This window comes from Gopherus evgoodei, chromosome 3, assembly GCF_007399415.2.
Source record: "Gopherus evgoodei ecotype Sinaloan lineage chromosome 3, rGopEvg1_v1.p, whole genome shotgun sequence".
In the NCBI taxonomy this organism is placed as follows: domain Eukaryota; kingdom Metazoa; phylum Chordata; order Testudines; family Testudinidae; genus Gopherus; species Gopherus evgoodei.
Genome location: NC_044324.1, coordinates 145,894,023 through 145,917,708, shown reverse-complemented (window position 1 = coordinate 145,917,708; position 23,686 = coordinate 145,894,023). Strand labels below are relative to the sequence as shown.

At 40.1% G+C, this 23,686-nt stretch overlaps 1 protein-coding gene across 1 annotated transcript in view; it reads left to right on the top strand.

The window, feature by feature from the left end:
• Window positions 1-23,686, top strand: part of LYST (lysosomal trafficking regulator) — a 167,555-nt gene that overhangs the window by 100,179 nt on the left and 43,690 nt on the right. The window contains 8 exon segments of the mRNA XM_030556944.1: window positions 1,803-2,033; window positions 4,523-4,689; window positions 5,414-5,566; window positions 8,113-8,304; window positions 11,746-11,924; window positions 13,183-13,389; window positions 13,648-13,824; window positions 16,736-16,812. Coding sequence (XP_030412804.1) covers window positions 1,803-2,033; window positions 4,523-4,689; window positions 5,414-5,566; window positions 8,113-8,304; window positions 11,746-11,924; window positions 13,183-13,389; window positions 13,648-13,824; window positions 16,736-16,812 — 1,383 coding nt within the window.

The following is a 23,686-nucleotide window of genomic DNA, read 5'->3' as shown; positions in this document are numbered from 1 at the left end:
ATCTGCTCATGGCTAGGATATAATTCCATTTAAGTCCCACCATATTTTCAACAGCAGACAGCCTTATAAACAGTTCCTCACCAAAAATGCTTCTGATTGCAAGTTTATTGGAACTCTAAAAACTCAGTTTATCTTACTTTTCCCTTAACTACCAGAACATGGTACACCTTCACTTGGCCTTTCCTGAGAGGGAGCCCCATATCTTTGTTCAATATTGAAGCCTCTCTACATCCTTTGAACTTATCATAGTCTGTTTAGCCCTTGTCATTCTTCAGTCAGAACCCATATGAAACTCCGGGCAATATTAACAACTCAAACTCCACCTTAGACCCCGCCTACCAAATTGTCACAACTAGCTAGAAAAAAAATTCTATGCCAACTGCTACCCTAATCTACATCTGAATCAAAAATCTCTAGATTTTCTTTAGTGTCATCTCCATAAATTTTACTGCATCAGGGATCGGCATCCTTTGGCACGTGGCCCATCAGGGTAAGCCTGCTGGCGAGCCGGTTGGTTTGTTTGGCTGAACCTGCGGATGCAGCAGGTAATCTCAGCTCCCACTGGCTGCAGTTTGCCGCTCCAGGCCAATGAGGGCTGTAAGATGCAGCGTGGGAGCTGCAATCGGCCAAACCTGCGGGCACGGTGGGTAAACGGCCCGGCCTGCTAGGGGGCTAAAGGTTGCCAATCCCTGTATTACATCCTTGTACTAAAAAGAGCAGGAATCCCACAGAAGCACTGCAGAGAGAGAGAGAGAGAATCTCACTTTAAGCAGACCATTCTGCCAAAGCTGTGGGAAGTAATTTTTCTCTGAATAGATGGCTAGTCAGATCCTTCTGTTTAACACTGCAGAAATGTAATGATACAGAATGGAGAGTCAACATCCAGGTATAGCCAAAGGCCTACAATCTGCTCAGTCAGGAAAAAGCTCTTGCTTCAATTGCCATATATAGTGCAAGAGCAGTACTCACAGATTATTTCTTACATATACCAGAAGTTAACCACTTATGCTAATAGGAAGCTTTGAACCTGTCAGATGTCATACCAGCCCCAAGAAGGAAAGCAGACATCTCCTCAGAAAGGACTGAGGTGGATAGGGATGAGACTTAGCCTTTTAGGAATCCGCTATGATGCTTGCTTCAGAATATATTAGTGATGTGGTACAATGATATATTTTTAATGGTAATTTAATTTCCTTTCCATTATGTCATAGAAAGTCCTAATGTAAGGACTGTAGTTCAGTTTATGGCTTCTGGAGTTGAAATGAACAAGAGGTATTCATCTTTGATATAATTAGTTTCAGCAGTAATGAATACAGTATATCAGAGCCTCCTCTTGGTCAGTGGATTATTTTATTACAGCAAACCCATACCTCATTTCATGACAGTGGCGCTGCAAGTTGCAATATTTTATTATGAGAAATAGAATGAGTCATAAGAGAACCTTTGTGCCACTGGCTTTTAGTAAAAGCTGAAAGTCAGATTTTTCTGTTTATGAAATGTAGTGTAAACCTATTTGTAGTAGCTAAACTTCATTAATATCTCTTTTAGGGGTCTCATTTCCCTGTAAGCCTTCCAAGCATTTTTTGTAATTCTTATTACCATTAACAGATTAGATAACATTGCCTTTGACATGAAATGAAACGCCATGGAAATCACTCCCATCCCCTGGCCAGTACCTAACAGTTAACATAGAGACTCCCTAGTATTCATAATCTTTTCAATAATTCAAAATTCAGTTGTGCATACTGTGATGATGATTTTAAGGACAGATGATGAATTCCTATTTGTTTCTATTTTAATAGATTTGACAGGGAAGATGTAAAAAATGCTGGACTTTTTCAAAAATGGTGTGTCATTCCTGTTCTGGGACTTATAGAGAATTCTCTCTATGACAACGTACTGCTGCATAATTCCTTCTGCCTTCTGCTACAAATCATAAATTCTTGCTCTAAAATGGCAGACATGCTGCTTGATAATGGTTTGCTGTATGTGCTGTGTAATACTTTAGCAGCCCTTAATGGTCTAGAAACAAAGTAAGTGTTGCATTACTTGAATATTTCAGATTCACTCTAAAAACAATTTGCAAGTTCACACTAAATTATTTTAAGCATGATTTTATTTATATATAATATGCTTCTAATTTTTCAATGGAGTATGATTCCGAAATGAAAATCAGGCCCAGTGTATTTAATACCTTGCTTCACTTATGCTTAAGAGGCACTTCTTTTTGATAGCCTGTGTGTGCTCTTTCCTTTCCAAAAACAAACAAACAAAATGTCTCATACTTTTGTGTGTGTATGTAGGTCTAATTTAAGAAACTCTTGTAAAATCTCATTGGTCCATTTTGAGAACTTGTTAAAGCAAGGAATGTAGGTTTTTCATTAGTTACCACAATTTTCAAGCGCTTCTTTTGAAAACTTATCTAGCAAAAACTATTTTGTCCAGTTACCATGGCAATGACCTATTAATTTTGGGGGGAGGGAGCAAGTGCTTAAATTCCATTGACTGATGGGATTTAGCCATGTGCCTAAGTGCCTTGTTGAAAGGTGGTGGCGTTATTCACCTGGTTTAAATTTAAGCATGTGCATAACTTCTTTAGCAGGCCATAATTTACAGATTTTATGGACTCTTTTTTATGACATTAACTTAGATATAATTAATAGTAGAGAACTGACTTTTTGTACAGAATAAAGTATCTATTATTACAGCTCTAAATCACTCTTGTTTTTTCAGATAACTTGGTCATACATTTTTGTAATAAACATTTCGCAGTCTTAAATTCAGTTGAAGAAATTAAATATTGTACTTTAATTTGTACCCACAGCAGTCGTCTCCTGGAGAGCCATAGTTGTACACTGGATCAATGGACAGTGCTATGTTTAGTCTTAAAATCTGTCTCATTCATCATAGCACTTCTTAAAACCTCGTTAACTTTCACTGTGTATTTGTCTAACATTTCTATTGTGCAATTCATCTGTAAATGGTAGCTAACAAATTTTGTTGGATTAGATGAGTTAAATAGCTAATCTATCTTCCAGTAAAATAAATGTACAAGTTGTGGTAGTGTCTGAGAGGTTTTGGTAGTCTTTATTTGAAAATTCTCTATTTTGAAATGAACCAGTGTTAGAAGATTTAAAAATGGGACAGTCTGAATGCAAAACTGGAAGGCAGAAAAACATTCAAGAAGCCTCCTGGCCTTTTTTTTTTTTTTTTTTTTTTTTTCTTTTTTTTTCTCTCCATATTGGATCTGACTTATTGTAGGGAGGACAAGGAATTTGGCTTGGCTAGCTGCTCTGGGGCTCATCCCGTTCCTTGCCCAGCTGGCTGTTATGTCTGCTATGCCGTGCATAGGCAAGGAGCTAGATGAGTTTACAGCAGAGAAGAGTCCTGGCTTCTGGAAGGTAGTGGCCACTATTGGCAAGGAGGATATTGCTGAAAGCATACCTTTCAACTTACCAAGGCTCAACTGTTGGATGCAGTTTGTAACAAAGACCAAAAATAAGGGACACAAAACAAAATTATTCATATAGGAAATAAAAAATTTGATTAATTTCTTTAGTATAAAGAACTTGTAGTCATAGTTCTTTCATTTTGATGTAAATGATGATCAGCAATTAAACTAAGGGGGTCATTAAATTTGTGTAGAACATAAGAAACTTTGAGACTTAAATGAGCAATGTCCTTCACTGAAAGACAGAGATGGGACTAAAGAACTGAAAGTCAGGTATTTTCCTTGTCTCAGGCCATGATTCCCAGGTTGGGAAACCCAGATATAAGTCACACTGTGCTATGCAAATAAACATCAATCATGGACAAGAAGCAATAGCATTCTACTAAAAATGTGACTGACCGGTGGCTGATCTGCAGGAGCAACTAGACTGGGAAAGAGATGCAGTTTACATAAGAATAGTCTGCTACTCCCATCCAAAGAATAGCTGCACTGTTCACGATCTAATAATGCACTAAATTTACTCACAAGCTGATATGTTTAAACATATTTTACATACTTCCTTTTTGAAATCTAAACAGAAGAGAAAGTAAAACTGTTTGCTCATGTGTTCAGTTACTATGGCGCAGAACAAATTATTCAAAATTTTGAATGTTCAGTATAACACTAATTTATGGTTGAAGAACTGGAGAGAATGGTACAATGTTTAAAGTTCAGTGATTTGAGAACTTTATAATTCAGATTTGTTCTTCACTTAATGTAAAAGTCGTTTGCTTTCAAGACCATTATATAGAACTTCATTCTTAACACTGGAATCTCTTCTGGAGATTTTTGGTGTCCACTTCTTCTGAACTAAAACATAGCTAATGTTGCCTTTGTGTCAACAGTTTGTTTCCCTGTCTTCAACAGTATCAGATTAAGTGTGGCAGTGTTTGGATTTTGTAACATTATTTGTAAATTACTTTTCCTTCTACTAACCATACCAAGTACTGTGTTTAATTTTTCGTATTCATATGAAACAATCAGAATTAAAATGGCACTATTTGTAGTAATTATATCTGACTTTGTTTACAGCATTCCTTTGAATGACTACAAGCTACTTCTGTGTGATATACAACAATTGCTAGTAGCAGTCACAATTCATGCCTGCAGTTCCTTAGGTTCTCAGTATTTTCGTGTTATTGAGGACCTCATTGTACTACTGGGACATCTTCAAAACAATAAAAATGAGAAGACACAAAGTAAGTCATAAGCTTTCACTTCCACAGGATTTGAAAATGTAACCGTTAACTTTCTCATAGATTTCACAGAGGATATTCCTATCGCAAAAAGGGCTAATTGTTAGAGTTGATGGGGTACCTGGTTGTGTACCTTATTTTCCTGTAAATGACCCTCATACAATAGTGGCTTAATTACAGTCCTAATCTTGTGGTTATAAACATGTACCAGTAAGTGGAGTTCTGCCTGGGCATCTGAGGTAAAAGGCCTGGAATGGAATATTTGGAGTATTATGAAAATAGTGACTATATCAAAGAGTCTATATAAGTTATTTCCATTTATAACTTTTAATAAATAAAATTATGAAGACATTAAATTTGGTGACTCTTTTTTCCCAAAGAAGAGAGGAGTCTTTGCTTTGTAATTGGTACTGTGACGTGCATCTATTATTGGGGTGGTTTTGCAGTGACTTTCTCAGAAGTGTATAGTTTTGAAATTTAAAAATATCTTGCCCTTTTTAATTTCCATCAGCTTCTCAAAAAAAAGCTTGTCACCTCTTTCTGAAACAAGTGTTGAAATGTGTTTTTCAAAAGTTTTATAATGTGTGAAATTCTATTATTTTGGTGTTATAGAAATATATATAAAGGATAAAATGAAAATAAGAAACATGCTAACATTTCAGAAACTTATTTATGTAAACTACCTTGAGGAAAATGTCATGTGCTCATTGTTGCCTCTCATTTGTAGACATGGCAATTGCTCTGCAATTCAGAGTTCTTCAGGCAGCTATTGAATTAATAAAAGCTACAGCAAACCAAGACTCTCAAGATCTGGCTAACTCTTTACGTTTACCTGCTACCCATCATCACGCAATGTTTCAAAAACGTAAAAGCATTGCTGGTGAGTGATAAATTTTAATAGTATGTTGTGTTAGAGAATTTTATAGCTTCTGCCCTCGTTATGTGATGAAGCCAGTCATATTTTTCTACACTGGCACTCAATGAGACAGAGGTTGTAAAAGTGTATATCTGTGTACTTGTGGTGTTGAGTTCCCTGCAACTTTATTTTTGGTACTACATGACCATTTCACCAATCAATATACTGCTATATTTAAGAAACAAAAGTCTAGTGCAAATAGGGTGACTGGATGTCCCAATTTTATAGGGACTGTCCCAATTTTGGGGTCTTTTTCTTATATGGGCTCTTATGACCCCCAGCCTCCATTCTGATTTTTTCACATTTGCTGTCTGATCACCCTAAGTGCAAATCCACCTGTGGAAAAAATGATGATCTAAGTTTTTTCTATGTTGTATGTCAGGTGAACAGAAGTGTAACTTTTGTACAAATTTTGCATTCAGTAGGTGTGCAGAATAAGTGTTGCTTATACATTGGGAGAAGGGAATGCAGCAATACTTTCTCCTTCACTTAACACTGCGCCATCCCTGAAGACTCCAGAGCCAAATTCAACTTGGATTTGAAATAATGAGTTAACAAACATACATATATAACCCTTCCCCCACATACACACCTTGCATTAAAATAATATTAAGATTACAAAGTCACACAGTGAAGTTAGAAAACGGCAGAATTAAGATTGCCTATATAACTTGTCCTCCTTGCATTTTGATGGTCTTTAAATACGTGATCACATACTACTTTTTTCCACAGGGTTATGTGATCACATAATTAAAGACTGCATCATAATGCATATGCAAAAAGGCAACTTTAATTCTGGCATTTCCTAACTTGAGCGTGTGCCTTTGCAACGTTACGTTCTTTTTCATACAGTATTTGTATATAATTTCCTAATCTTCAAACAAAAACCCTGAAAAGCAATTTCATGTAGTATCATATGGAGCCCCCGACTTGGGTCATGAACAGAGTTCTGAAATTTAAATCCACAGTCGATAACTTACGCTAACAGAGTAACTGATAGAGGATGAGAATTCCCTACTGCCATGTGGACCAGCTACTAGAGGGGGCAAATTTTTGTTTCAAGTTCCTGATCCAAAACATTTAGGTAGTAAAGCTTCTGAAAGAGTGCATGGTTTTTTAACATGGAAAAAAATGTTTTAAGAATGAGATTAAGGAAAACTAACTGAACTATTTTAACTGAAACTTTCACACACAAAAAATCCGCTTGAGGTAGACACCTGGCATGCATAATTTCAGTTTGAACCATTAGTTTCATAAGAAGATAAATGCTGTAATGGAAAGTGTTATGCAACCTTAGCTCTAGGTAGCACTACCAGTTCAGGCTATAATACTTCGTGAATCATTTTTGTGAAGTGCTTTTAGAGTCTTTGGCTGAAAGATGCTCTGTGAATCTAGGTCATTATATTCAGCTGCATTTAAGATTTCACTGAAGACTATTAAATAAAAAACGGATGTGTGTTCTGTTAATTGTTTAAAACAAAGGTTCCATTGCAATGAAAGATTCCATTATTCCTCGTCTACCAAAACAACACTTCTATTCCTGCAGTCAACTTCTGATGCCCCCCTCCTTCAGTCTGTTATATCAGGAGCTGCCCCATCAGTCCCTCACTGGATCCACTTCATATAAGTTTCCTACAGAAGCAGGTGCAGTAGTGGTGGTCATGCCTACCAATTCATTGTGCAAAAACATTTCTCAGGAAATGTTTTGCAGGATTAGATATGAAATAGATGCATCTATCAAAATAACTTCTGATAGATCAATATGAAATGTTTACCTTTTGAGAGCTGTTAACCTCACTGATCTTAGTTCACATTGCTTAAAACCTACATTCTGTAAGCATGCTAGTATAAGAACAATTAACTTTTCAATAACAGCAGTAATGTGGTAACATTATAAAAGGGAAGTGAAACAGTGACTGTTCAGAAGCTGTTTTGTACAGTGAATATTCTGAGAAATTATATCATTTTGAAAACTCTAAAGAAAATAGATAATGTGATATAGTTTGAGTTCATCAAATCTCTAAAGACTTTAATGCTCTGTAATTACATGAATTTTATATACATTTCTTTTTCAAGTGAAAAAACTGTCACACTTTTACAAATTTAAAGAAGAACCTGGACATTCCTTGTTCGTTTTTAAGAAATGTATTTCAAATATTTTCCCTCATAACTGCAACCAATTTCCTTTCCTAGATGAAGCAGCAAAGAGTCCTGTGGCACCTTATAGACTAACAGACTTTTTGGAGCATGAGCTTTGGTGGGTGAATACCCGCTTTGTCAGATGCATGCATGTGACGAAGTGGGTATTCACCCACCAAAGCTCATGCTCCAAAAAGTCTGTTAGTCTATAAGGTGCCACAGGACTCTTTGCTGCTTTTACAGATCCAGACTAACACAGCTACCCCTCTGATACTTTCCTAGATGAGTTATTGGTCCATGCAATTAATTTACGATTGTGATATTTAATCTATTCATGAGGATATTATTGATATATTTCTCTATACTTAAAGATTCCAGGAAATTTTCTCGTGCTCAGTCTGACACACTGGTGATGAAAATGCGTTTAGTAGCAAGTGATGAACTTAACATGATGATGCAGAGGAGAATGAGCCAAGAGAATCCTATTCGAGCCACTGAGAATGAGTTTATACAGAGGTTACAGAGACTCACTGTTCTAGCAGTTAACAGGTTCATTTATCAAGGTAGGAACTAGGGGAAAAATATATGGTAACTATGCTTATAATGACCTTACTGCACATAAAGTGATGGGGGCTGCTGTCTTGCTTATTGGAAAAGGAGTGCGCCCTTTTAAGGACTAGAAAGTCAGGGAGAGACTTTCTGCTGCACTGCAGACCATGGCAGTGTGGGGATGCTGACTATTCCCTTCCCCAGGTGACCAACAGAGAGGGCAGGGACTATATAGGTCCATGCTGATACAGGAAAAGCCTTCTTTTACCTGGATCAAGTGGAGCAGTACCCACCCTCCGCCCACAGAAGTAGTGAAATACTGGGTTTTGTGAGGATCTGCTGCACTAGTTGCTACTTTCTTGGAGGTCTGGGAAGGAATTTTCCCTTCACTGTCAGATTGGCCAAGGCAAAGTGGATTTTTTTTGCCTTCCCCGCAGTGGGTTTTGGGGGGAAGAAGGGGAGCTTTGTTGGGATGAACATGAAATGAGAGTTAGGCTATGATATGGCAACTTATTATGTAACATGCAGTGGATGTCCAGTGTAGGTACTCCATAGGGAGGGGATACAGTGATCAGATAAAATGGTTTGGTAAAGGATTTAAAGGGGGTATCCTTCAAAGGAGTGAAAATGCAGGAAAGGGGATTTTGGGCTCCTATGTCTGGTATGGCATGAAGCCAATCTCCCTCTCCTTTTATAGCTCCCTCCATTTGAGGGAGGCAGGAATTTTGAGGTCCCAGCAGTGCGTTGGCTGGGGACCGGGATGGTTAAGCAGGAAGGCAGATGGAAGGCTCCCCCCCCACCACCGCAAGTATATATGTAAATGATTAAGCAACTTACCTGCACTGTGCACTTGTATCTGCCAGGTCCTCCCAGGCATATAAGAATGAAGTTGTTGCCTAATTAAATTGCATCCAGTATCTCCTGTCCTCCTTCCAGCATAGCCGGGCAAAGGGTTGTTTTATATTTATTGTTGCCTGACAGGCTAATGTGTTGTTACATTAAAAACGTATTCATGTTTTTAATGTGTTGTGGGTATGAAGAGAGTGGAGTTTATTCGGTGTTCTGACTTTCAGAATTTGGATTAATGTTGTGTGTTTTTTATTTATTTTAAAATTTATCCTCACCCCTGGTTCTTAGTTTCTGCTTCTTGTCTTAAATACTTGACAGATTGGATCTAATTTTTTTCACTGAACTGGGCCAGTTCATGTGAGAAATATCTAATTCTAATTAATTCTAAGGCAAGAGGGAGCTTTTCTAGTTTGCCTCTCACCTTTGAGATTATTAGGTATAGAAATGTAGGTCAAATTTAGAACTCTTCTATAATAATGCATACCTGACAATATTTGCAACTTTTAAAAATAATTTGCCTAATTTTTATAAATTTCACAGACCTATTGAGGGGAGGGCTAGCTCAGTGGTTTGAGCATTGGCCTGCTAACCCCAGGGTTGTGAGTTCAATCCTTGAGGGGGCCATTTAGGGATTGGGGCAAAAATCTGTCTGGGGATTGGTCCTGCTTTGAGCAGGGGGTTGGACTAGATGACCTCCTGAGGTCCCTTCCAACTCGGATATTCTATGATTCTATTGCACATATCTCACCCGCTCCACTTCATGCATTTGTTCCACCACCCACTTTCATTCATTTGTAGTCTTTACATACAGACTTTCACTCCACACCTATTCCTTTTCCAATTCTAGAACTGTAGGCCTATACATTCCCTTTGCAAACCTACTCATTCTCCTCATCCATCCATTCCATATGCACCCATATTTTCCAACTCTGAGGTTTTCCCTGTAGACTATGGGTCTGTGGAAATTCTGTATGACTGTCCTTTCCCATTTCCCTATGTCCCTACAGCCATGTGCTTCCCCCAATTTACCTCACATTCCAGGTCTTGACTCCCCCACCTTCTCATGAGGGTCTCCCCCACTTCAACTCCTGCTGGTTTCAGGGGGTGGGAGTTTGCCAAGCAGGGCCTGTGATGCTTTTTAGGGCAGCCATGTCTGAGAGTCACCTTGTTACCAGCTGCCTCCAATTTGAGGAACTCTTGCTTGTGGTAGCAGAGCATTAGCCTCTTAACACAACTGGCCTGTCAGCCACTCAGGCACTGTCTTCTGAACTATACCAGCCCTGTTTTTTGTCTTGCTGGATGACAACAAATGTACCCCAGCCCTGAGTCCCTTCTGTGGTATCCAGCCCTTGAACACTGGATACCCACAAATCTCAGATCCTCTGTTTCCAAAGGAACAGTGTACCACAGTTCACCAGTTTTATCTTAGACCACTGCTCTTGTATTACACACAGCACTTGAGTTAGATTATAAAACAAAAGGAAATTTATTAAAGAGGGAAATAGAGATTCAGATAAGAAATAGTGTGAGAGATCTTACAACTTCGGTTTAGATATACCCATTTGTTAACAGGCGTTCTAAAACTTAAATTTAACTAACTGCAGGTTATCCTCCTGTCCTGAGAATTTTCTCACCATGTTGTCTCCAGTGTTTTCAGTCAAGCCTGGTTGAGATCCCTTTTTAATGAAGCAAACTTGCTGTCAATTTACTTCCTTGGTGAAGGATGCCTGTCTCTTTGTACCACCGAATATATCAGATCAGACCTCTGGTGTTCACGTCAAGATATCCCCCTCTTGCCGTTTGCCTCTTCCTATTAGTTTTGTTCTGAAGTCTCTGCCAGCTTTTCATTAGATTTTTAAGGCAAATACTAATGGACTCCTATTGTATGACATACAATACACCAAGTGTTCTCCACCGCCCCCCCCACCACACCCCTCAGATAAGTGTCCTGCATCCCCTGTCTGGAGGAGTTGGTCTCAAGACACACTGTCTTTGAGTGACCTCTTTTTAACTACAGACCTTGGCATCCAGAGGTTCTTGGACACAGGACCACATGCCCCAATCCACAGAGTACTGGGATTTTCAAGGGAAGTGACACAGCTTTGTTCTCACCTGCCAGGACCTGGCCTATTAGCAATTGGGCTGTACTGTCTTCTGTGGTGTATTAAATTGCATTAAAAAATACTAGGATGAAGCATATTTAAGCAAACTTTTATATTCAACAGAAATCTAGTGTATGTGGCTTCAGTGTCCATATGGCTTGTCAGAACCGTTCCATTTACTAAAGTTAGTCAATCACATTTGTTTGCCCCATTTCTGTGAATTGGTTGAATTTTTAATGAGAATCATGTGTTCTTTAGGGGCCACTTTTGTTGTTTGTGGGACCTGAAATGTATGCGAGTTCTGCGTGTGCAATAGTTGCAGAATGGAGTCTTTAAATGATTAACTCTAATTTTTAATTTGGTTTAACCAGTGTCTAGATTAACTGTTTATATATTCACAGTGTAGTACTGTGGATAAATGACTAGTAGTACTTATAGTACACTAGGATTAAGTTAGCATGGTCTGAGATACCATTGATCTGTTTGTGCTTCTTAACATTTAAGAACCTACTGAAGATTGTTTTGATGTATTGGGTACACCAGAGACCACAATTCAGTGCAGACTTTCAACATCCCAGCTGGAAGCCTCTGAAGAGGAGGTCCAACGAGAACTGCCTAGTAATACAAATTCTTTTCTGAAAGAAATGTTCAAAATGATGATTGAAGGAATCAAAGTATCTATTGTAAGTAACTAGACAGTGTATCTGTGTTAGCTCCTATTGCTTAAGGAGCCCCCCACTGGGGCAAATGCTGTTTCTCTGTAGGACTGTTCCTATTTGTAAATGTTCCGTTTTTGTTGCATCTCAAGATGTATCTCAGGTATTATAACACAACTGCACTTGGCCATTGCATAAAAGAAAGTATCCTGATATTGGATAAGTTTTGATCTTTGCATAAATTGGTGTTCATTTAAAAAAAACAAAACAGATTTTTTTTTTTGAAGTGGAAAAAAGGTTTTAGAATCAGTTTGGGGCGGGGGGGAGGGTCTGTCAGTACTTCTGAGGCCTGTCATAGCTGAGCTCCCATCCTTCAGATTTGAGCAAGGCCATAGAAGATGTGTAGCAAGGGGAGTTCCAAGATATGGAGATTTGGATTTGGGGTGAGAGTAGCTTTTGTCCACGTGGAAAACTTGAAGCATTTGGTTTTATATCTAAAAAGAAGAAATTATATGTATTTCCAAAAAAAAAGGATGTGACCAAAAACTGTTTCCCTGAATGCTGCTGTTGGTTCACTGTACTCTTATGTTCCCAAGGTGAGCTTGCAATGGATTTAATAAAAATTTGACTTATTTTCTGTTCCTTTTATGACTTAAGGAAGACCTGAAAGAGATTAACTCTTTTAACCTTGGAACTATCAGGAATGCCACGTCTGGTCTCAGACTTCTTTGCTTGAGTATCATTTGGAGGTCTCAGGAATGTTTATTGTGAGCTCTAGATACCAAACTATCAATTAAGGTGTTAATCTTTAGCAAAGGCTTCCTTCATGAAAAATTGCAACTAGTGGTTGATTACAGTTCGTGATTAAAGTTAACAAAAATGAGGGTTTTTAAAAACAATTGGATTAAAAATCCTGTCCCTCAGAGTTGGTCAACTTTCGCTCTTGGCTGTTGACACCATTGTTCTGTTAGTTCAGCATCCTAGTCTTCTAGCCTAAACCAGAACTGAATTTCTAATATCAGAAAAAAAACAGAAAAATAAATACCTTCAAGTCACCTTATATATCAAAACCCTTTTTTCCCTTTGTAAGGTCATCTTTAAAGATCTGTCCCAGTAAATAATTATCTGTAAATGTGCTTCCTCAATAAGATTTTTCTACCAGATTTACCCTATCCTTCCCTGTTCCAGTTTTCTTTGCAAGCTTACGTTGTATGCTCTGTGCAAAGTTCTGATCAGAGAAACCCTGTTTACTGGGATGGGAAAAACAAATCTCTTCTTGCTTTAGGCTACAGGCAGAATCAGCACTCCTAGGCAACAGTGGAGGAGAATCCTCTGGTCCTGTAAGGATACATTCCGTATGCAGCTTGGAAGACTCCTAGTGCATATTTTGTCTCCAGCACAACCATTGCAAGAAAGAAAGCAAGCTTTGGAGATTGTATGTGAAACAAACCACCAGGAGATTATTCGAGATTGTCTCAGCGTACCTCTGCAAGTAAGCACTGCTATGTTTTTAAGCATAAAAGCTTTGGAGCTCTTGCACATGAACATCCTGGTTTAAATTTAAAAAATATTTGCAGGAGTGCAGGAGAGGAAAAATCCAGAATAGCTCAAGAATCACAAGCATTAGTAGAGAGAACTTGTCCCAGTGTACCTGAAAAGATAACAGATAAAAATATATACATTTATATTGCAAGTTCTTCATGTTCTACTGGCAAAATGAGAATAACTATACTTTTTTGTGTTCATCTAGCATGGACCTAAATTAGCCCTCTATCTGTATGAGTTAATGCATGATCATAAGGATGAATTGACCAGAGAAGAACAAGTTTCATCAGGAGTATTTATGAATGCATTAAAATTTTGTGGCTATAAATGCATTTCTCCCAGTGCTCCACCAAAACCAGACCTCCTTAATGCCATGAAAGAGGTATGTGAATATTAATAAACATTTCCTAGTGAACCAGAATTCATTATTTGACCTCCTTATTTGCAATTAATGCTATACTCCTTGAATATGTAGTGTACAGCAACTACACGAAGATGATCACATTTTCTATTAGGCTTGCGAAGCTAGTTGGTTGACCACCTATTTGACAGGGATCAAACAGTGCAGAACGAAGGCCCTGATGCAGGTGGCAGCCTGCTGTTTTGATTGCATCATGGTGCTATCCGTTAGGAAGCTTATTCAGATACCTTGATCGCTCACTTTACTACATGCTAATGCAAGCTGTTGGGGAAAAGGTAAGATAATTGAAAGCTGAGCATCTTGATTGACTGGAACTTTCAAGTACATTTATGTGTATACCAAGCCATCAGTATAAATGTTGATTTACAAAGCATATTAAACAAGTTAAAACACAATCCCTGCCTCAAATTGCTTGCAATCTAAACTCACTAGACAAACATACAGAAACTAACTCACAGGGAGTGAGGGGGAGATAGGAGGGTTCAGTGTTTAAACTTCCTCGCCCACAGCGAGAGAAGATGAGTTTCCTTTGTTCTTTTTGTAATTGCTCAGTTTTAAATAATAGTCACATTTAGATGTTAACCTAACATTGCTAAAAAATAATTATTCTTTCATTTTTCAGAACTTCATCGTGCTTTGCAATTTTGAGTTAAAATAACTCAGTTAGGTAACTGGGTTTTTTGTAATTAGGCATAAATATCTAAGTCTAAATCTTAGACCATAAACACACTCTTTTTATGTTACTGTTCTACTAAATGAGTGCTTTGAAATATTTGACCATTTTTGACATTATTTGATAACATTTGACCTATGTTTAACAGGTCAATTTGACCAATTATTTTATTGGTCAAATTCCCAACTCTTCTTTTTATATTCAGATTATTTATCAATCAGTAAATAGAATAGGTGTTTAAATAAGAGTCTTTAACAGGTTACTAGGTGGTTATGATTATAAGCAACCTACAATATTGTCTAAAGAAGTTTCAGTAATCAGTTTATTTTTGAACTAGAGTACATTAAATAGAATCAATAACCATCCTTTCTAGTCAAATGAGAGGTCATTTCTCTTTAATATAAACATGTTTAAACAAAATTAACTATCCTTTTCAGTTTCAACGAATGATTGTTAGTGCTATTGTAATAGCTTTCTTCTTAGAAATATCATTTAAGGACAAGTGGCTCAATTCACAAAAGGACTTAGGTGCCTAACTGCCACTTTAAATCCCAAAATATTTAAAAAATCACTGGAGCGGGGGGACTGGATCCTGGGTATCCATCTTCCTAGTGTGTACTCTAACCACCAGCTACAGAGTTAGTCTCATGCTTCCTTGGTCTCTGTAGCTCAAAGATTTTAATAAATATTTATCCACAGTGGAACAGCTTCAATAGGAGAGACAGAGGGAGCCCCACATCAGAATATCACATAGTTCAGTGGTTAGGGCAATGACCTGAGAGGTGGCAATCCCTGTTCAAATACCTTCTCCTCCTGAAGTAGAAGGGAGGAGTTGAACCAGGGTTCTCCCATATCCCAGGTAAATACTCTAACCACTGGGCTAAAAGTTATGAGGGAGGTCCTTCCCCATCCCCCCCACATCCCCCTCAGCTTCTTGCAAAAATGGTATAGGTGCCTAACCCCAAGAGAGGATTTGCATCTGAGAGTCCCAAGCAGAAAGAGGCACCACCTTTCTAGCCAGGACTTAAATGCCAAACTCCCTGACAGGGGAAGGCTTAGTGCACACCCCTCCCCTCGCTAAGCATCTCCCTAAGCTAGCCAATGGGAGATGCTTAGCATACTGGCTCTTCTCACTCTGAGACACCATTTCCCTCAATTCATTGTTTAGGGAGCCAAGGCCTCAAACTCAGGCTTTGTGAATTTCATTGAATTTTTTTTTTCAAGGCATTTAAAAGTAAGATGGGGGGACTTTTGATGTTGCTACACTTAAGTTTCTCTGTGAATCTAACCCCAGCTGTGTGGTGGTAAAGAACATTTGGCGATATTTAATTTTTTTTTAACAATATAGAGACAAATCCTATTCTCACTAGAGTCATTTCTAATTTTGCCATTGACTTCAGGATGGGTCAGGTTCCTCTTAAATATGTTTACATAATGACTGGAGTACATTAGGTCTCTCCTGTCTCTAACACACAAGCTTTTGAATAGTTGCTATGAATGTTCACAATATGTCCTAATATGTTACTTAGACAATATGATGTTCTGAGTTGGGAATAGGCCATATGTGAATTAAAAACAACTTTGGCTACTTAGAAGAATGGAACCAATTGATACAAATCATTGTAAGTCATTTATGTTTGACTATAAACTCCTTTCCTTGTTGAAATGATAGTGTTACTGGAATGAAGGTCTGATGCTATAACAGAGGTAGGCAACCTATGGCACGTGCGCCGAAGGCAGCACTCGAGCTGATTTTCAGTGGCACTCACGCTTCCCAGGTCCTGGCCACTAGTCTGAGGGGCTGTGAATTTTAATTTAATTTTAAATGAAGCTTCTTAAACATTTCGAAACCTTATTTATTTTACATACTACAATAGTTTAGATATATATTTTAGACTTATAGAAAGAGACCTTCTAAAAACGTTAAAATGTATTACTGGCACGCGAAACCTTAAATTAGAGTGAATAAGTGAAGACTCGGCACACCACTTCTGAAAGTTTTAAGTGAGAAGAGATGATTTTACTGAGTGAGCAGACTTGGATTCTGTTGATGTCTTTGGAAGCATTGATTTGTGTCTCAGTTGTAACTTTAAAAATAGTTCTGGATGTGGAACTTGCAAATGAAAAACAAAGCATAACTTTTAACTTGCTTAGTTAAACTGGAATGAATTTTTTTTCTTTTTTTTCCTTTAATTTCAGGATCGAAAGAAGTTTGAGGCAGAGGAATGTGTGAACAAAACTGTTTGGGAAAAAACTGTTATTAATAATCAGCAAAAGTAAGTAAAAGATCTGTGGAAGAGTATTCTTTGGCATAGCCTGTTGCAAAATGCCATGGGTACTTTTTATATAAAAAATCTTTTAAAATCAATATTCTTACCTGTTTCAACATAGCTTGATTGTAGGTAAGTGACATTTTCTGATTGCCTTCGCTAATAACCAATGACATTATTTAAATTTCAGAACATTTAAATCTTTTTTATTTGGCATAGACCTTTTTTTTCCCCCAATTCTTTCTAATGAAAGGCTAGCTACTGTATCCATCAGGCTGTTTCTCCCATTGCATGTGAACCATGAAATTAAATGTGTGGCACATGTCATTGCAACCAGCTGGTTAGAACACAAAACCACTTTCTTCTTCAAATGCTGGTTCCTGTGTAAATTCCACATGTGGGGTACGCATGCACCTGAGTCCAGAGATTTTAAGTAGTAGTGTCCATTGGCCTGCACATCTCCTTGTGCTCCTAAGCAAGGCTATAAGAAGCACTGTGATTCATCACCCTCTCAGTTCCTTCTTACTGCAGTATGGTCTGAGTTGGAATTCAGTGTCCTCTTTTGTTTCAGCCTTTCAGAAAACCAGTAGCTAAGATTGTAAATAGTTATTCTTTAGCTTATTTGGTTCCCCAAACCAGGGACTCCCTTTACATGGTCGGTGACTATGCCCAGGCTCCTGGGCTTGAAAAACTGCATCTCTTGCCCCAGATCCTTCTTAGTCAGCAACAAACACCAACACTGCCAACTGTGTGGGTGATTCTCACATTTTGGTGCGGTACAGCATTTTTTGCTTGTTTCAACAGAGAATTCCCCAAGCTTGTGAGCTTAACCTTACAAAACACTCAGTGGGCAAGACTATGAAGCTCCTCTCCAATCTGGGCCAGAAAGACCACCCATTCCATATATAGGCCTCACCAAATAAGCAGCGCCCCTCCGAGCGCATGCTTAGGTGTGAAGCCCTCAGTGTTTAAGTCCAAAGATTCTTCCTCTAGGGCTTCCCATGAGAATAAGGTGCATTCTCATTGGCTCAAGGACAGATCTTCAGCAAAGACTGCCCATAAGAAACAAGCTTCTTCCCTGAGTCAATCGAGGTCAGATGAGCCCTTATGCAAACACCCTAAGGAACTGGTTGCACAGAAAAAAACAGGATGGAGGGTAAAGTGGATAGAAGGGAATATATATTGGTTCTGTCAGTGATATTTAATACCAAAGCACTAGACAGTCATCCGCTCTGCCCATCCACAAGTGCAGCTCCAGGCTCTGTGGTACTGACTCATCTACCCAAGGAATGCACTGGTACTCTGGCTGCTGACCAGGGCACACAGGGACCTATATGGCACTGGAGGATATCTTCCTCCCTTACCCTCAGCCTCCACTGTTCTCTGGCTCAGCCCTCCTGAGGGACATTACTACACCAGTAGACTATATTACTTCAATGTCCCAGGAACTGTTGTACTTAAAACCATTCGATGGAATTGCCCCAGTACTGATAGCTTCGCCATTATAACAGAAGTGTTTTCAGATTTGGGTGAATCCAATGAACTGGTTCCTCCTTCATCTCCACAAAGAGAACCAAGCCTGGACAGGCAATCCAGGACTTATGGACATTATTCTTAGGAACATGTGCTCCCTGGGGACTGATGGTTTCCCATGCCATGGGATACCCCTCAAACCGCTTGTCCCTCTTTCTAACCCTATCAGGAAACATGAGATCCCTATACCAGATATCTGGGACCCACCCAGTAGTCATTCCACTCCTCTCCCTTCCACCAGTGACTGGTTCTGTAGGTGTATGAGGAGGAGAAATATGTTGAACCAGAACCTCAGGTACCAATGGTTCCGGTGGGAATCTCCTGTTCTTCCCTGGATGAGGTAGTCTCTCCTTCCCCATCCCCACCAGACGATCATAGGCAATACCAGGACGTACTATGAAGAGTGGCTACTGATCTCCAGTTATCTCTGGAGGAAGTCCAAGACCCACAACACCAACTGTTGGACATTGGGCAGCCTCAGGGCCCAAGTATGGTGCCTCTCCCAGTTAACAAGCCATAGTGGAACCAGTGAGATTGGTCTGGTCTGGTACACCAGTGTCTTGCGCCCCGGCACCTAAAAGGGCTGAGAAGTGCTATTTAGTTCTGTAAAGAGCTAAATTCCTGTTCTCTCATTCTGCTCCCAACTCCCTGGTCGTACAGGCTGCGATGGAACATAATAGGTCTAAGTATCTAAGGACCACACCATCAGATTGGATCTCTTGGGGCTTCTCATCTGCAGGCTTGCCATTTTGAATTGCCAGTTACCAGGTCCTGCTAGCTAAGTATGACTTAAGTAACTACTCTAGGCTGGTGGCCTTTCAGAACAAACTTTCCTCTGAGGACAGAGCCCAGTTCCTCTCTTTTCTAGAGGAGGGCAAGTTGGTGATGAAAATGGCATCTCGATCGTTCTGTATTATCTGGATTTACCTAGACGTCTGCTCTGGTAATCAGCTCATTACAAGTTCACCTGGCAGCCATTAGTGCCTTTCTCCACTTTGACCTCTGACATGGTTCATGAAGGTCTCAAGACCTTTCCTCCAGTCACTAAACCCACATTACTGTGGGATCTGAACCTTGTGTTATCAAAGCTTACTAGACCTCCGTTTGAACCCTTAGATGGGACATGGAATATGTTGCTATCCATATGGGGGCATTTCTAGTGGATATTGCTTTGGCCAGGAGCGTTAGCATACTGTCATCCCTCATGGTGGACATGCCCCCCCTTATGGTATTTCACAAGGTATTCCCCCTGCCTTCACCCTAAATTTTTACCCAAGGTAGTCTCCAGATTCCACCATAAGCAATATATTGGGGTAGGCCAAAGGTGGCATGCAAACTGATTTTCAGTGGCACTAACACTGCCCGGGTCCTGGCCACCTGTCTAGGGGCATGTGGGGGAGCTCTGCAATTTAATTTTAAATGAAGCTTCTTAAACATTTTAAAAACCTTATTGACTTTACATTCAACAAAAGTTTGTTTATATATTATAGACTTATAGAAAGAGACCTTCTAAAACTGTTAAAATGTATTACTGGCATACAAAACCTTAAATTAGAGTGAATAAATGAAGACTCGGGACAACACTTCTGAAAGGTTGCTGACCCCTGCAGTATATTCACTACCTATTCTTTTTCCAAAACCCTGTGCTTCTCCTGAAGAGAAGAGACCTTAGTTCCTTGACATAAGGCATGCACTGGCCTTTTACTGGCAAAGAACAGAGTTAATTGGAAAGTCTCCAAGACTCTTCATTGTGATAACACGGAGATCCCATGGTCAGGCTATATCTTCTCAGATTTCTCAGCTGGTTTCTGGCTCCATGATTGAATGCTACAGACTAGCTTGTATTCCACCTCCGGGCAGTATAACGACCCACTCCATGAGAGCTCAGGCCACCACAGGCGGTCCCAATGAAGGACATATGCAGAAGCAGCTACCATACACGTTTGCTAGACATTTATGCACTAGTCCAAGCCTCTGCTGCAGATGAAGCAGTGGATCTGCTGTGCTGCAAGCATCTTCATTGGCCAACTTTCTCGCACCCACCACCACTCTAACTGTTTGTCAATCTCCCATTTGTGGAATATACATAGGAACCAGCACTTGAAGTGGAGGTTACTTACTCTGTGATCCCTACGTGTATTCCACTGCTAAGCCTCCAACCTCTAAGCAGATCCACAGCAGAGATTTGCAATAAGAGGAGGAACTGAGAGGGTGTCAACTTACACTTCTTCTTATACTCTCACTTGGGAGCATGAGGAGATCTGCTGCGCATGTGTGGGCCAACGGACACTGCTTGTTAAAATCTTCAGACTCAGGTGCATGGTGCGCATGCATACCGAATGTGTGGAATATAGATAGGGATCACACCTCTTGAAGAACCTCCAGCTACAGTAAGTAACCTCCATATATTTGCCTTAGCATTTGCATTTTTGAGCTTTGCAAACTCTTGTTTCTTGATACAATTCAGTCTTAAATAGCTTGTGATGGATTAGTCAGATGTTTCCACTATTCTTCATAATATAGTTTAGTTGCTATCTCTTTCACTTTTTCTTTCCCTTTGAAAATACACATGTGGATCTCCACATTGGAATGTTTGGCCAAACGAAGAGCTTTATCTCTTTGTAGACAATGTTACCCAGAATAAAATATATCAATGTGGTATGTGTTAGAGAGACAGCCAAGATGCTTTATTGAGGATAAGCAAGTTAGCTAACAATCAGCCTTGCCTCTGAAACAGTGTGTTAAATAACTTCATGGGGTCCTAGATAGAAAGGGAAAATATGTACTAATTACACAGTGGAATAAAATAATAAAATTGAAATGATACATGGAATAAACATATTGGGCTCTTTTTTCTATTCCCTGGTAATGGAGGCATGTTTAATATTAATTTATGTATTTTAATAGGTAAATATAACATCCATTTTAAAAATCCTTTTTTAGACTTCAGATCACTTACAGTTCAGAGACTTTACATCTATAAAAGTATCTTTCATACAAAAATCACTGAGCATATAGAATATAGGTATAACCTCTTTGGGGTTTAGAGAGCATGGCCCCTTTAAATCTTTTTCCCAGAGGGAGGGGGAGAGTAAGAAAAAGGAGGGAAACTCCAGGGGGCAGCGCTTGAGCTCCAGAGAGAGAGGGGCAGGCCCTGGAAAAGTGAAGCAGGGAGAACCTGCCTGAGGAGGACAGGCCCGATCGGGGACAGCCCAGGACAGGAGCCCGGAGCAGCACTGTGCCAGAGGGGAATCGCCTGAGAAGGACAGGCAGGAGTTGGAGCCAGTATCACGGCTGCCCAGGGCTGCGTGGGGCTGTGAGTACTGGGGCTTGTGACTCTGCACTGGGAACAAGGAGGGAGGTTGTAGCTAGTTAAGTGGGGAGGTGGTTGCTCTGTGTGACTTTGCACAGAGCGGCAGAAGAGCGCACCGGAGGGGTTTGCTGGGGAGAGTTCACTGGCACCGAAGACGACCAGGAGCACCCAAGACTCACCACTGGACTGGAACTTTGCCCAGGCCTCCTGAACTCTATGTTCAGACACGTTGCTCAGTGTCTGCCCTGTCAGACTGTGCTACCACTGGGCCTGTGGGGTTTTGGTTTGAATGCAGCCCTGTTTTACTGTTCCCCTATATTTCCCCTTGTTGTTTTTCTCCTCTCATCTCTCTGTAAATAAATATCTTCCTTTGTTATATCCATTGTACTTTTCCTGTGGGTGGGTGTGTGTGTTCACTCTGGGGGGGTTTGGAACAGGTGCCCCTGGGGTGGAAGGGATTTCTCCTGACGCATTCCTGCACGCGCCTTCTCTTGGCCAGAGCTGCCTGCAGAGCAGACTCCATCTTGGCCATGAGGCTCTAAAGTTACATAGGCAAGAAATAGAATAGCTGAGTGACATATAACAAGGAAGGTATAGTACTTATAAAGTGCAGAGTAATTTTCAAAATACTACATATAGCTGTTTCTCCAGAGGTAAACACTTAAGACAGGTCTTTGTTCGTGATCCTGCAGTTTGCCACTCCAAGTGCTTTTGGTCCCTCTCTTGATTTTTTTTCTCTTGGGAGCTCAATCTACCTGTACTGTGTGTGGGATCTTCATGAAGATGTTGCCTTGAACTCTGAAATCTTGTTGTGGGATCAGCATCTTTTAGACACCCCTGAGTCTACAGTATGCATAAACTTCTATGTAAGCTTGTGAAAGCCTTCAGGGTTAAGTGATCATCCACTTAAAAGATTATAGCTCTTAAATTCTTTGTGAAAGGATTCCAACTATCTAAGTCACTGATGCTTCAAGCCATTCTTTTGAAGTAAACGTTTTTTGTTGGGGTTGAGATGATCCATTGGAAGACCCGAAGATGTCTAAAACACCACTGTGCTTCAAATCAAACTCAAAACTGAATGTTGCTCTTCTTGCTAAGTTAAGTGTGAAGCATACAAAGGTTGTTTATGCTCCCCCTGCCTGTTATGCCTTGCTTTTGTTCAAATCCTGTTTCAGATTCCTTGAGGCTAATGAGACCATACAGATTTAATCTAACGTAATAAACCTAAAGGTTCAGAACACAGACAAACAGTAGAAGCTGTGGAAACTGCCCTGTAATCATCAAAAATTCATGCTCCGTGTAGGTTGTTGAGTCACTAAGTGTGTTCGGACTTCAGTGTGCTCAAAACCTTTCCAGCTCTCATTATCTAGCTCCTTTTCACTCTTTGAGGTATTGTGGGGAAGAAGGCATAGAGCAGGCCTGCACAACATGCGGCCCGCGGAGGCTCACTGTATGCCTGCTGCTGGGATTCAAAAGGCGCAATGGCGGGGAGCCCAGAGCTCTTTAAATCTCAGCCACGGCCGGGATTCAAAGGGCTCTGGGCTGCCCGCAGAGATTCCTGGCCATGGCTGAGATTTAAAGGGCTCAGGGCTCCCCGCCGCCATGGGCAGCCCACACTCACTCGCTCATGCCCATCACCCCAATCGGGGTATGGGCTGCCAACAACAGATCTCCAGAGTCCTCTATCCTGGGCCATTCGTTCTAACTGGTTCCAGGTATAGCCCATTTTTTTGCCATGTGCCTATGGTAATCCTCCTGGTTGCAAGAAGGGTAATCAGCTTAGTGGCTTCCTCACAGCTTTTACCATCCAGCGTCATGCATCTTCGAATTGAAGACCCTTCTTTTTCCAGGGTAAAAGTCTGTCTGTATTTTTGACGTTTCTGTAGCAGGTTGAATTTTTACGGGGTGGAGTTGCTAGCCCCACGCCCAACCCTCCTCCTTTATCCTGACTTGGGACAGGCAGATGGCCCCAAAGGACCTCTCTGGTGGAGTTACGGGCAGCCCAGAGCCCTTTGAATCCCAGCGGCAGCTGAG